We start from the raw sequence: 14756 nt of genomic DNA on the forward strand, positions 1-14756 counted from the left end.
GCTGCAGGGTGACTGTTGCTGGAATCCTAGACCCGAGTGTTGAGATATCAGACTGAACTTTCATAAATGAATAACCAGTCTCCAATCACTTCCTCCTTTGTTTCCTTTGCCTGGGATGTGTCCAGTGTAAACTGGAAGAGACCTCCCCTCCCCCTTACATGCAACCCTTTATGAAACTGGGATCCGATTCTCTCTAGTGGGGAGTCTTGCTCCCTGGGGCCACGCTGGCTGGATAAAGGCCCCAAAGCAGCCCAAGTTGAAGGTGCTGTTTCATCTCTGGTTTTGAACCCGGCCCTTTGAGCAAACTTAACACGTGTGGATTTAATTTCTCTTTCTTGCTTGCTTTCTTCCCTCCTCCTCTCCACCCAGCAAGGCAACAAGAAAAATAGTCAGTGTCGACAGCGTGACACCATTCCCTTTGCCAAGGAAAGTTTGTCTTCTCCAGAGCCCAGAAGAATAGTGGGGCTCCCACGTTCCCATGGCACCTTTCAGTCGGGGAGGAAGGGCTATTCAGACAGATTCCCCTCACCCTGTACCCAGACCTGGAGGTATTAATTTGTCTCTAGCGATGAGTCCAGAGAGATGAAATTCAGTATATTTCTCTACATACATTTTCCAGTTGCTGGTAGTATAGATGTGGTGCATATACCCGCAGGACTTCATTGAGCTCTGGGATGCAGATATGGCTCCAATTCCCAGGCTCTGCACAGCCTACAAAGAGTCTCTGGATCACATTTTGCCTTCTCCTCTACCCAAACTGGAGGGGCCACCAAACATCACTCCCTGCAGCCTTCCCTGTTCTTTGAGGGTGTTTAAACCCCTACAATTACATCCCCTCAGTTGGTTCTCTGGAAAGACACATTTCTCATCTCATAACCCTTGCATGAAAAACAAAACAACTCATAAGAGTTGAGTCATTAATTCAGAGCAATAGTCCTTGTTGGAAATATCAGAGGTACGTATTGAATAATAATAAATAATAATAAATAATAATAATAATAATCACATCCAACAGATCCAAAGGGGAAGAAGCTGGGATCTGAATTAAGTGCTGAAAAGAGAGGATCCTGGAAAAAATACAATAAAGCCAGATTTCACTAGGCAAGAGGGAAAGTGACCCTGGGAAAAAAGGAACTCCCCATGTTCCCCTGGAGCCTTCCTTTGCAAACTGAGTTGGTCAAAGTTTGTTTTCTCATCGTTTCTATTGTCGTTAGAATTCTTATGTTCCCAGGATTAGCTGCACAGTACTTTATGACCCCAGTGGACACCCAAGTGAGGTAGAGTCTGGGTCACAGTGAGTGATAGGAAGGGAGTGCATTGTTGTGTGTTCTCTTTTAATAGGAAAATAATACAACAGCGTTGTGACTTCCTTTAACATAGAAGATTGAGAGGGGAAAATAGCCCAGCAATCTTTCCCTTCGTTTTTTTGGGGGGGGGTGTTTTGATTTTTAAAAGTAGAACCCTAGGTCACCCTATCTACTTTAGTATTTTAAAAATCAAGAAATTTTGCAGGAGGATGGTACACTTGAGGAAAACGCCCAGCCAGGAGTGGGGTGCACGGGACAGGACACAGTTCTTAGAAAGAAAAGAAGGAGGTGTGTTGTTGGTTCTGAAAATTGACTGTCAAGGGAGGCCCCGAGACTAAATTCTGCTTAGAGTCGGTTGTTTTTCTATGGACGCTACTTTTTCCTGAGCCCTGGGACAGCGAGTCCGTGTGCTGCCGGGTCAGTGGAAACCTTTTCTGTCTGGTTCAGGTAGTTGCTCCCGAAACTAGAGGAAAGCGAAAGGAACTGGCCCGGCTCCTCATGTGCCTTCCTTTTTTCCAGTCCGGTGGGGCCTGGGCCTGGGCCTGCGCCTGGGCTTCCCGCCCATCTCGGCCCAGAGGTCAGCTAGGAAGTCATCCGACCAGGGTTGGGGAGAAGGATTCCGGATCGCATTCTTGGCGTCTGGGAGAAAAAGTCTGGGGTCAGAGTTAGTTATTTGGGAAAGGAAAGCGAAGTTGGGGCAGGCCGGGAGCAGTGCAGGGATGCGCTGTGCGCTGCGCTATGCGGGCCACTGTCCGCGGTCCCCGCGGGCCCGACCTCGGGCCTGCAGCTGCCGGCCGCCTGGGTCACCGCCGCTGCGTCCGGGTGGACCCGGCCCGAAGCCAGGCCAGACTTCGGAAAACTCTAGGGTCTCAAGGAGCACAAGACCCCAAGATGGAACCTCGAAGGTGGGGTCGAGTCCGGATCCGAAGTCCGGCTCCCCGTGGGGCCGCTGGGCAGAGAACTTACCCTTCCCGAAGGCCTGATGCTCGCTGGCTGCCGCTGGGCAGGCCTAGCTTTCTGCTCGGCGCCGCCAGGAGAGTCTACGCGGTACGTTTCGCAACTCACACGGGTGGGTTACCAAATGCATGAAAAAGCTTACGCAGATCCAACCGACCACTTAGAAATTATACCCATTGATCAAACTAGAAGTAATTGTCGGTATTACAAAACAAAATAGTGTCTCGCCCCTCCGCAGGACCCGGCGCTGTAAGTTTTCTCCACAGAACGCACCCTTCTCCACCCCTGCCCCCAAAAACCACTCGCACCCCGCCCCCGCCTGGCCACTCAGGACAGATTAGATCCCAGACCTCACTAAAGGAGCACACGCAGAATGGCCTTCCTCACAGCCGGGCATCTCTCTGTCTTAAACTGTCTCTTTCCCACCAAGATAGCCCCAAGTGATTTTTTTCTGCGTAGGGATCTAACTGGGCATGAGTTATCGCACCCTAAATATAACCAGCTGAAAAAGGCCGCCTATTAGAAAACAAAATGTAAATAAGCATCGGTCCTCTTCTGCAAGCACTGGAGTTTTCCTTCCGATGGGGACTGAGGTGGGCTCCCAGCTCAATTCGTTTAGGACTCCTTTCTCCCCTCTCTTAAATAATCGATCTTGGTTCCATTTGTGTTTTCCGTTCATCACGCCCATTTCCCCAGAGGGTGCTGGGTTTGTTTATATCTTTACTTATCCCCCCGGGGCCCAGGCGTCTTGGACTTGTGTCTTACAGCAGACCCTAGACCAACAGAGGAAGATGGAGAGACGTTAACCTCCCGCCGCTGCCCCCAAGTCAAGCATGACTAGGCGCAGGCTGGTTGCGTGACTTGTGACGTCTCCAGGTCCTATAGAAGCCGCACTGGTGAGATAGTCTCTATCGCCCAGTTGCCTCTTTATTTTATTGGGGTATGCCTGGTAATAAACAGTAATATTTAATTTGTCGGAGACCACAAGCCAACTACGAGCTGGGAGGTAACTTGCTTCTGACAGACCCTGAAAGTAGTCTTTGCTTTAACTACGGGTCTTTTTTTGGCTGGGGGGGGGTCCTTTCAAAACTCCTCTGAGCTCCCTGCCTCAGTGAGCAAGACTCCCAAGCTTCTGGGCTGCAAAGGAGAGGAGAAAGTTTTCAAGGTGAGTGTTGCTGGGGAGAATTAAGGAGGGAGGAATGGGTGTCTGAAGCCCTCTACTTCTTTTCCCTGGGACCCCAGCTTTCCACCCTATGTGGGCCTGGTTGAACCCCCCGAACTGCTGTTGAGCAAATTAAGAGTGACATGCTCTTGCATTTTATCTTCCAACATCAACTGCAAAAATAAATTCCCCCACCAGGTTAAAAATCAAAATAAAGAACAAAACAATATTGTGTGGAGGCTGGCACTAGGCACCGTGAAAGCTTTGTGAAAGGAGGTGGAATCTGGCTAGGTTGATGCTTAGGGGAGTCCGGATTTTCCCTCTTGGGAAAGGGCCTGTCGATTATTTATGGGAATTAATTTTATCCGCAAATCTCCGAGAATGTAAAAGGATTGGAGAGGTCTTTCTGGATTTCCCCTGCATTCATCCAGAGATGCAAAGATGCAGGCTGTCCTGATGTTACACTGGTTTTCCATCCTTGGCCTGAGGTTGCCTCCTTCTCAAGCCCAAATGCCTCCAAGCAGACGTTTTGGAAGAGTGAAGGTGTTTGCACAAATAAATAACTTGGCCAACGTCTGTTTGAAAACAAATCTGGAAGGTGGAGGGTGGGTTCTGGCCCTTGTAGCGCCGCATTTACAGCTGGACAATCTGCTGGGGAAATTGTATAGCATTGGCCTGAGATTTTGCAGCCCCAGAAAGCCGCTGCTGGTCTCCAGCCCAGGGGCATTTTCCCTCTTTCCAGCCTACTCTTCTTCGCTTGCAGGCTGTAGTCTAATGACAGTTCCAGAAAAGAGATGAGCAGAGTGGTGTCAGAGGCTGGAGTGGGATACAGTGGGGCCCTTGGCATTTATTTCAAGCACCCATCCTTGCTGTCTCTGACTGGGTTTACTTACTTGCGATCTGCTGCCTGTGTTTATACGTCTGTTGACTCATTCCATTCACCCTCAGAATAATAGGAAGGGAAGGGCAGAGTGAGGACCAAGAGGCTGAAACCCCTAGCCAGCTTCAGGGGTGACTGATTATTTTAATAAAACTGGTCACTGCCCTGTGTATACCTCCAGCCAGGGCAGTCTGATGGCCCCACAGGTATTTGTGTGTATGAAGGGGGACCCATGATGATTTCTTGGCATCTTTGATCTTGGCCCCCATCCCAAGACACCCTTACCCACAAATTATAGAGAATATGTGTGTGGGGGGGGTGATAAGTCGGTGGGGGGTGTCACAGGAGAGATGTCAGGGCAGTTAGCCCCGGCTTGGCGGCTTGGCGGAGGCAGGCGGGGTCACACAACTGTCTAAGGTCAGCAGTAGAGACAGAAATCCAGGGAGGTTGCAAAGGCTGGTGGGTGTGTACACTCCTCCTGCATCCAATCTTGGTTCTCCACAGGACCAGGCCACTGAAATTGCTAGCCTTCCCAAAGAGAAACAGGCTAGCTTTGCCCCTGATTTGGGCAGGGAACTTTTGTTTTTGCCTCTGCCACTGACTCAGTGCAGCTGAGACCCAGGGAGGATGGAAAGGGAGTAGGGGTGGAGAACTGTCAGGTCTGGAGCTGAGAGTCCAGTTGTGATTTGAGTGTTTTGGGGGAAATCTGGTGAAACAGTAAAAAAGGTAGTGGAAGGAGGAAGGTGGGTGGGAGGGAAAGAGAAAGGGAGGGGAGAGGGAGGAGAGAGAGAGAGAAGGAAGGGGGAGGGGGGAGGGGGGGGGGGGGGGAAAGAGAGGGGGGGGGGAGAGGGGGGGAGAGAAGAGAGAGGGGGAGAGAGAGAGGGAGAGAGAGAGAGAGAGAGAGAGAGAGAGAGAGAGAGAACGAACTGTGGGAGCTAGTTGGATAAGCAATTTCAGTACTTTCTACACATCCTGGCACCCCAACGTCACTATGCTCAGCTGAGTTAGCTTGTATTTCAGAGAGAGAGAGAGAGAGAGAGAGAGAGAGAGAGAGAGAGACTCTTACCTTGGATTCTGGAAATTTAACCCTGGAAACCGTTCTCTGGAAGCAACTGGACAATTCTTAAGGCTCTCTCCAGTCTGTTAACTTTTCTTCCCTGGGGGTTCAAGGGCAGTACCGGGCACTGGGATTGTATGGTTCTGGGTGCTCCGGGAGCTGCTGTTTGGCGTTTGCAGAGCCCTTCTGGAGCCTGACAACTTGAAAGTATTTTAAGGGTGAGCGAACAGCACAGGGCAGCGGAGGAGGTGTGTGCTGGAGGTGGGCAGTCGCTGGGAGGCTCCAGCGGTGGGTCCTTCTTTGTAGCAGCCTGGGCAAGCGGTCCTCAGCATAGACTCCGGAGTCACCATGCCTGCACCCCCACCTGGTCACCGACTTCCCTGCTAAGAGGAAGAGGGGTGGTGGCGAATGCGCCCGCTGCACCGAGCGAGGTAACAGTCCTAACAGATGGCCGGGGAGGCTCGGGAGGGAGCAGCCCGCAGGAGTCCGCTGGGGAAGGAGAGAATGGCGGACTCTAGCCTCGGCTTGCTTTCTGCAGAAGCGGCTTGCGGAGATTTTACCCAGCTGGGAAGTTCCACCCGGAGGCTGCTGAGGCTCGGGGAGCAGCACCGAGACTTGCAGGCACACAGCCGGCCTGGTTCTGTCAAACCACATCTTGTTCCTCTCCTCCAGCCCCCGAGCTTCCCGGGACCCTGGCAAGGGCTAGGGTGGGTTTCTCCTGGTTGCTGGCTGTGAATCCGGGAGCTTGTGGGACACCAGCCCTGCTTTCCTTTGTTATGAGAAAGCTGTGGGGCTCACACCACAGTCTCCCCCAAACCGATGAGACCAAGAAGGAAGCTGCCTGGGTGTTGGGCCTCAGAAGCTGTCTATGGCTGCGTTTAGATCGCTGGCCACTATAAACCAGGGTGGGATCCAGTCTTTGGCGAAGAAGCTGCTAAGGCTGGAGGGCAATGCTTGCATACCCCTCACAAAGTCCTCTGGTGTTTTGTGGCAAGGGCCGTGGTAGAAATGCTTCTTAAGAAAATAGACTCAACTGGCTTCACCCGCCCTGAAGCTCTGCGGGCTCCGTCCTTCTCTGTCTGAAAAACCCCGGGCTGCCCTACTAAGCCATGTCGGCTCCAGGCAGCCCATTCGAGGCTTACAACCCAAGGTTTATCTGGGACCGATATTTATCCTGTGGGACCAGGAGTCGGGCCTGCAGTGTCAGCGAGCCAGCCGGGTTGAAGCTCAAGGGATTTCTCGTTACCCCGGCTGCTCCACCAAATGCCTGCCGGACTAGAGAGCTGGGGAAGCCGGGAGGACCGGGTGAAGGTAGACCCAGGCCAGCCAGGCCTCCCCTGGACACCGTCTTTCTCCCTCTAGCCTTCTGTGGGGTTACTTTGAACTTTTTAACATGGTCTTACTTAAGGTCGGTGAAAGGGGGAGACTTAATTTTTAAGGCTGTTTCATTTAAAGGCCTGTAACAGTGAGAGTTGTATATGCATTATAATTTTAACTCATTTGCAGACCCTTTCTCGTCTGTTTTTGCTGTTATTATTATTTTTTTCACCAGAGGCAGGTATTTCGGGCCTTGTGTTGGAAAAATACATCTCTTAGGAGGTTTCATAAAGATGTCCGATGATGGCCTCCTGTAATTTGAGGAGGAAATTTTCTCAAAAGGACACTGAGTTTTTGTTTTCTGTTTTGTTTTGTGTTTCTACCCAATGCCTTCCAAAAATACCGTCGCCTTATCTTTATTGGCTCTTCCAGGAGTTCAGACAAATTTGACGGACAGCTCTCTTATCGCCTAGAGCCTGCGCAGGGGAGATGCGGAGGCCTAGCCGCCTCCTCCCTGTCTGATGCGGGTATTTTGCAGAAGGTGGTTTGTGCTTTGAAAGTAATAATAATGAAAGACATTCCGCAGTCTCCTTCAGCCGGGAGCGGAGGTGCCTAAGGCTGAAAATTGGGAACCAAACTGCTGCTCCCCGGTGTTGCCAGGACTGTATTCTCCAACTCTCTCTCTCTCTCTTGTCCTCAGAATAGAACCTCGCACCGGCACAGGACCGCGGGCACCATGGCGGACGCAGATGAAGGCTTTGGCCTGGCGCACACGCCTCTGGAACCTGACTCCAAAGACAGGTCCTGCGATTCCAAACCCGAGAGCGCCCTGGGAGCCCCCAGCAAGTCCCCATCTTCCCCTCAGGCGGCCTTCACCCAGCAGGTAAGGAAACCCAGACCTGGCGGCCAGACTTCTTCGTGGGTTGCAGGGGGCCGCTCGCCCAAGATTTCCCCTTTTCCTCGCTAGCTAGTCCAATTCCAACTCCCCCAGAAACCACTCTATTCCAATCCACTTTATCACGGCGATTATCTTTATGGCCTGCGGATTTTAGAAATCTATTTACATTGTTGGAGAGATCTCAATTATCTCACTATTTGGGGTCAGCTAACAATGGTCCAGATAATTCCTTTCCTGCCGCTCTAGGCCTGCCTTATTAAGGGCCGGGTCAGCAGCCGCTTCAGGCCGGCATGAGCGATGGCTTGACCCTCCTTAGATCTTTCTTTAGCCTTCGCCTCCGCCCGCCGACCAGACCGAGCGCAGCCCGCCTAGCTCAGCCGGCAGTACGATTTGTCTAGCAATGGGGTCTGGCCGGCCGAGGGGAGCGCACAGAGACCCGGCCCTGGGCTAACGCAGCCGCGAGCTCGCCTAGCAGGCAGCGGAGAGGGGATCCCCGGGTGAGCTCTGCACCCCTGTGCGTTGGGTGCTCCAGGTGGATTCAAAGTAAGTGTCACAGGGCATACAGCCGAGTGGCTTAACCAGAAGACGTTCGGAAACCCTTTCTTAGGCCTTTTCAGCCTTTCTCATTCGTTTCAGTTTTCAGAAAAATGTGTGCGAATTCTTATAGAAACAAGAATAGTTTTATAGAAGCATAAGAATAGTTGGGGAACCTTACAGACTTTTTTTCTTTTAAGGAAAAGCAACTTCACATTTTAGTCGATGATTGTTTCAAAAATGAAGATTTGTATCTGAGTTGTTTTTCCTTTGTTTGGTTGATTTTTTTTTTGCATCAGTTTTTTTTTCCAGCAGAAAGGGGCAATGGTGGTACCCCTAAACTAAAATTGTGGGGCAGTGATTGGTACTATATATGGGAGAACCCTGGAAGGTCTATTAAAACAGCCATTGAGAATTAATTTTCTTTCTGCCATTGAGAATTAATTTTCTCTCTCATCCATGGGAACAGATAAACATTTGTAAATTGAAAATTTCCACCCGGGGGCATACTCATTCATGTGCCTTGGAATCTCAGCACTTGGATGAGGCAGAAGAATTGCTGAGAGTTGGTTGCCAGTCTTTGCAATATAGTGAGTTCCAGGCCAGCCTGGACTAGCGTGACACTTTGTCTCAAAAACAAACAAACAATAAATAAAATGCCAAATTGAAATTTTCATGTATGTTTGTATTTGTATGTACGATATTTGAACATCTGTATGCTTTGCAAATGGGCGTTTGGTGACAAGAATACCCCAGTAGGTTTTTCTATATTGAATCTTTTCCCACACCAACTGCATCTTGACTAAAGTGGATTGGAGTTGGCTGGTCTAGTCCTCTGCACAAGGGCATGGTGGTTGTACATGGTCCTCAAGCTTCATGTTGGTAGAGGAGAGAGCAGGCAGTGTGGGCCTGAGAGGCTGCTGGAAGCAGGCTCCCAGCTGAGGCCTGCCTAGGGACTGATTTTCAGGTGAGGCTGGTGGGGGGTACCCTAAAGCGCCCATCTCTGCAGCACCACAGCCAGGTTTCCTCCTCTGAGCTCACCAGCTTGCAGGAGGTGAAGGAGAGGCTACCTCTGACTATAGGGTGAGTTTGGAAAAGGAAAGCCCACGGCCACCACAACTTGTCGCTAGACTGTCCTCTCTTTTTCAGGGCATGGAAGGAATCAAGGTGTTCCTCCACGAAAGAGAACTGTGGCTGAAATTCCACGAAGTGGGCACAGAAATGATCATCACCAAGGCAGGGAGGTGAGCTGGCACATGGAGCAGGCGGATAAGGAGATGGGGTGGGAGAGAAGGAAAAAGCGCATGGGGAGGGAAGAGAGAGGAGAAAGAACAAAATAGAGACAGATGTTTAGTTTGATTATAGTTGAGAATTCTTCTTCCAGTCCTCAGCAGCAGGGGAACCCACCCCAAATGCTCACCTGTGGAATGGGAACATTTCTTCTACTTCGTATATAGGAAGAATAAAGGGGGCTGACCTATCTGGACAGATTAGGGGAGGAAGATGAGAAGGGCAGGCATCGAAGGCAGCAAGGAGACCAGCTTTAAGTTCATAGGTCTGGACTTGATCCATTGCCCCCACCTCAAATTCCCACCCTCCTTGACCTTGGAATAGTTCCAGGGTTTCACCAGATTGCCAAACCCCGAATTGTTGAATGTATTGCTACCTCTTTCATTGTTTATAGAGAGCGGCCGACGCCTTTGAAATTGAGCGGGGGCGCTCCGCCGAGCTCTATACACAGACACCGATAAACACAGCTCAGAGCTGCCCTTCCAGGCCGCCAGGAGTTTTCACTCCATTGGCTAGGTCGGGGTGGGGGTGGGGGGGCAGAGCCGTGCAACTCTGGTGCCCAGCTTGTGAGTGAGTGTGGGTGGGTGTCCAGACCTGGGGAACCTACTCATCACATCCTTCCCCGTGCCACACTTGTCCCAATCATCCAAGAGGCCGAAGGAAGGGAGTCAACCCGAGCAGGCGTCCAAAGAGACGGGGAGCTGTGGGTGTGTAAAGACAGAGGGTGGAGCTGACTTTCCAGACGCCCGGTTCTCCAGCCGAAGCCTCCCTCAATAAACTGACAACGGTGACGTTTATTATTACTTGAAATTAAACAATGTCGGCTCCCCCGCTCGGCCCAAGGCCCGAGTGAACTGGGAGGCGGCGGTCTGTTTATAGCAGCGATCGATCTGAGGTCCCCTTTCCATTCCGCCCAGGAAAGAAAGACCCAGCCGGCTGCCTTTTTCCCCCCTTGCCGGAGCCCAGAGGATTTAACTATAAAAGGCCTGCGAAGTCTCCAGCGCCTCCGCCCGCAGGCGCACGCGCTCGGGCAGATAAACACTGTGAGACCCTTGCTCCGCGCCTGCAAGAAGAGGCCTCTTTTCACCCCTCCCCGACACCGGGCCAGCCCAGATCCCACAACTTGTTCTGGCGGCCCGGCTAGCCGGATCCCTTGTTTTCTGGGGCGCAGATCTCATCAGGTGGGCTGGAGATTTCTGACGCGCCGTGGCAGTGTGGCGTAATCCCGTGTGCGCCGAGTGTGTGCCATCAATTTTGCTCGCGCCCAGTTAAGGCCTGCTCAGTTCTTTCTAAATCTGGATCTGGAAGGGTTTGAATTGCCGTTGGTGAGGGCCTGGGAGTTAAAGCTCCAGGAGGGAAACCTGCCAGGCATCTCGGGAGAAGTTGGGGGAATAAAGAGAAGCGCGGCTGGCCACTAACCGAGAGTGAACCTGGGATTCGCTTTGGTAATTTACCCATATTTAACCCGCACCCCTAGGGTGAGGACAGAACCAGGATCAGAGGTGGATATATCCCCAGGATGCCCCCCTGGTGTCCACACACATTGGCAGTGCCTATCCCAAATGAGAAGGTAACTTTGTATCAATGGGCCTCCTTCTCACCCGGATTGACACTAGGTGACTGGTTCCGGGTAGAGCAGTTCAGAAGACTTGAAACTGGTCTCTTCAAAACCGTGCTGATCACTGCAGCCTCCTCCTTCCCATTTTCCTCATAGGTGACCAGCAGTTGAGGTGGCTCCCTCCAGCTTTCCCTTCTCTGCTTTCTTCTTAGTAACTTGGGGGACACCTGGGGTGGAGCTCACTGAGAATGGAGCAGGGCCAGTCCTCCTCATTTCTTATGGAATTGTTTTTTCCATTAGCGAATGCATTCTCCTGATATTGGCATTAAGTCCCCCCTCCTCTCCGTGTGTGTTCCTCTCTCCTCTCTCGCTCTTTCCCAGGCGGATGTTTCCCAGTTATAAAGTGAAGGTGACAGGCCTTAATCCCAAAACGAAGTACATTTTGCTCATGGACATCGTTCCTGCCGACGACCACAGATATAAGTTCGCAGATAATAAATGGTAGGCACTGGAATACAAGAGGGCAGGCGGGCTGGGAGGAAAGCGCAAGGCCTCTCCCACCCCAGCAATGGACCCGGTGAACACGTTTGAACTCTGACTGGGTGCTAAAGGCTTAGGTGCAAGCCTGTTTCATTGTGTCACTAGCTCCCATTTCATAGACCCCCCAAAATTAAGGTTAGCAGGAAGTGAGGTGACCCTGTGTATTCTGCACACACATGGGCTATGGATATTTTTTTTAAAAGAGTATTGTTACCAAGCTCTGGATGTATTTCTGGAGAGCATAAAACCATTTACAGTTATTTTTTATGATTTACCTGCTTTGACCATGACTTTTTTTTTTTATGAAATTGCAAAACTGGCCCATGGTGTGGAAGTGCAGCAGCCAGGAGAGGAGAGGCCCCTTCTGGGGTCCACTGCTTCCTCAGCAGCCAAGGGGGCACGCTGGAGGAGGAGGCCCCCTTTGAAAGCACCTAAGGAGTTTTCAAGACTTTTGCATGACCAGATTTTTGGATCTTGTACGGACCAGCGGGCTGCAGAAGCTGAAAGCAGGGTCACTCCTGGTGCTGGGCTGGAGGAAGAATGAGGAAGAAAACAGCCAGATCAGGGATGCTGAGTGGGGTGCTCTCCAACAGCAGGGATTACAAATGTCTGAGGAGACCCAAGGTCGGCCAGGTGGATACCAGAACATCCCCCTCTTAGCAGTCCTCACAGGACAGCTACCTCTCCTTGATCTAGGTCTGTGACTGGCAAAGCGGAGCCAGCCATGCCGGGCCGCCTTTATGTTCACCCAGACTCTCCAGCCACCGGGGCACACTGGATGCGACAACTTGTCTCTTTCCAGAAACTCAAGCTCACCAACAACCACCTGGACCCATTTGGGCATGTAAGTCCTGTGCAGGCTCTCGTTCCAGCCATCTCCTTTCTTCTCCCTGGAGTTCTCCCTTCTGGCCTCTTTGCTGGTTCTCCCCTGTCCAACTCCGAGGTGATCTCCTGTCTCTTCCTCCCTACAGGACTCAGAAGCCCCAACCCCTGCACCCAGGCCTTCCTTGGTCTTTTCCTATTTGGACTTACCTGCCCCTCCTTCCTCAGTCCTTTTCTGTCTCTTCTTTTTCACATTCTCAACTTTTCTCCTGGTCTTCGTTTCCCTCTCAACTACTTCTTCCTCTGTCTCTACCGATCAGGGTGCCCACCTTCCAAAACCCTCCTGAAGTCTAGTCCAAGGCCTTTCACTGGTGGCTAGAGATAGGGCTCCAGTTCTCCTGGCCCAGGGCTGTGTCCAGGCCATCGGCACTGACCTTTGGCTTTGCTGGGGGAAACTGAGGCTTGCCTATTCCAGGCCTGGACACCAGGGTCCACCGAGCCAGTCCGTGCCCTAGCCAGGTGTGGTAAGGGTGGTAGGGGGTGCAGGTTGGGACTGTGTTTCAGTCCTGCAGAAAACAGAGGCTGAGTACTGTAGCCCAGCAGGTACCCAGTGCAGACTGGTCCACTGTGGGAGTCACATGTCTCCCCACTCCGTTTTTAAGCCCTACTTTAGTATTGGACTGGCCCAGATGAGGTCACCTGCCTCCTCTTTTACAGGTGACAAGGGAATCCGCAAGGAATGAACCCTTATGCCAGTGCCTCCTTTAGGTTTGATATTCTTGTGCAAATCTTATTTTTTTGAACCTTAATATCTAGTGCTTAGAGCAGGCAAACCTAGATCAGGACCCTAAACCTAGGGTCTGTATATTGACTATAAGAGAGGGGCCTGGTGGATTTGTGGGGGAGAGTGAGAACAGCTTTGTGATCACTCATTGTTGCTTCACCCTTCTTTCCCAGAGGAAAACAAAGCCCCAGCGTTTGGAGAAATAGTCCCAAATATCTTGGTTGGAGAGACTCTGAATTCTGCATCTAGAGCCCTTTGCTAGATGTTTCGACCATACACATGGGCTCTTCATCTTTGGGCACTTGATATGCCAAGGGAACTTAGGGAGAAAGACGAAAACATTTTACAAGCGGGGGGTCAGGGCGGGGGGGGGTGAAAAGGGAACACGCCCAAGTACATACAGCTTGTATTGGGGGCAGGGGATTGAGGCTAGGTCTGATTTCAAAAGTGGCTCCTTGTGTCTCTTTAGGGGATTATGTAGGCTCTGGTTTAGGGAAATGAGGGGACTGAGGAAGATAGATTTGGGCAGGAGGTTCAAATAAGAAATCTGCTTCTGTTGGGTCTCGGGGGTGAGTGACTAAGGCCTTAGGGGTGGGGAAGAGAGGGGATCCCAGGATGGCCCACTGAGGGGTTATGCTTATGGGTGCAGAGGAGGCTGGATGGCTGGTAGAAAGTCTTTCTAGGCATAATACCCTCCTGTCTGTTTAGACCCATGGTCTTGCCCAGTATGTGTTGTCCCTGCTGTTCCAGTGTAGCTTCAGGCTCTCCTGGTTGTGGACTGAGCAGGTCTAGGGTGTTACCAGACACTTTAGGTTCAAGGTCCAGGGAGGAACCGACTATTTGGTAAAGACCCTGCCTGATTCTCTGCTTCTCCCCTCTGTGTCCCTCCTTGTAAGTGTGTGTGGTGTTCAGTGGAACCTCCTTTTGAAGTGAGACTGTCCCCTTGCCCCATGTCAGCTCTAAGAGGTGGTTCTGCCTTTTGGAGTCACTCTGGGGTGGACACCCAGGGAAGGTCCACCCCTGCCACCAAATATGTTTCAGGTCCCTCTCAGCCACCCAGGGAAAGGGAGGTAGGTGCTCCATGCCTAGGGCCCCACTTTGAATCTAGAGCCACCCTAATGAAATTAGGAGCCATTAGATCCCCCTCCTGAGGTCTCCACAGGCAATTTGGTTAAGTCAGGGGCCAGGGGCTGTGGTGATCAAGCCTGAGCCCGTGCGCCTCTCTGTCACCATGCTGCCTGTCGCTAGCTATCGGCCTGGGGAGGTGGCCAGCCCTGCAGCTGGAGATTAGAGCTGGGCTGCCCGGTGGGAGCTCTCCCTGGGTCGGGTCGGGTCGCACCTCGGCCCTTTCCCCTCCAGCAGGCAGGCCCAGCTCTGGGGTTGGACTGGGGATCCTGCCCCAGGGTCAGCAATGCAATAATCAAAAACACTGAGACCACCCCTCCACTCCCACTAGCTGACGGGGTGGGGGCGGAGAGCAGGCCAGGTTTGGGGATGGCTAAATGTGCCCATTTCCCCAGTTACAGTTGGCCATACATCAGAGAGGTTTTGGTAAATATTAGCATTTAACAGTCACCCTAAAGCACCAAAATATGGGCATTATTTGGATAACAAACCCAGTTTTATTAGTAAGGGTGCCTATTTAGAAGA

General features: G+C 51.7%; 1 protein-coding gene and 1 long non-coding RNA gene across 11 annotated transcripts in view; one reads left to right on the plus strand and one right to left on the minus strand.

Annotated features, from left to right (window-relative positions):
* Positions 1-1429: 1429 nt before the first annotated feature.
* LOC115072780 lies at positions 1430-2524 on the minus strand. Its single transcript, XR_003851800.1, has 2 exons — positions 2274-2524; positions 1430-1946 (listed from the first exon to the last, which is right to left on the minus strand). It is a non-coding gene; the product is annotated as an uncharacterized LOC115072780 (long non-coding RNA).
* The window catches only part of Tbx5 (T-box transcription factor 5), a 53170-nt gene continuing 40354 nt past the window's right edge, over positions 1941-14756 (plus strand). The window contains exons 1-7 of one of the 10 annotated variants that reach the window (XM_029570601.1): positions 2247-2354; positions 5673-5794; positions 5902-6070; positions 7381-7563; positions 9262-9356; positions 11342-11461; positions 12197-12344. In XM_029570601.1, the coding sequence (XP_029426461.1) occupies positions 5772-5794; positions 5902-6070; positions 7381-7563; positions 9262-9356; positions 11342-11461; positions 12197-12344 (738 nt within the window). In that variant the 5' untranslated portion in view covers positions 2247-2354; positions 5673-5771. Of the gene's footprint in view, positions 2355-2642; positions 3161-3195; positions 3430-4715; positions 5033-5190; positions 5795-5901; positions 6071-6965; positions 7289-7380; positions 7564-9261; positions 9357-11341; positions 11462-12196; positions 12345-14756 lie in introns of those variants that run through there. The other 9 variants (XM_029570600.1, XM_029570599.1, XM_029570597.1 and 6 more) reach the window with 9 other exon arrangements.

The sequence above is a fragment of the Nannospalax galili genome, unplaced genomic scaffold (assembly GCF_000622305.1).
Source record: "Nannospalax galili isolate Female #2095 unplaced genomic scaffold, S.galili_v1.0 scaffold120, whole genome shotgun sequence".
Classification (NCBI taxonomy): domain Eukaryota; kingdom Metazoa; phylum Chordata; class Mammalia; order Rodentia; family Spalacidae; genus Nannospalax; species Nannospalax galili.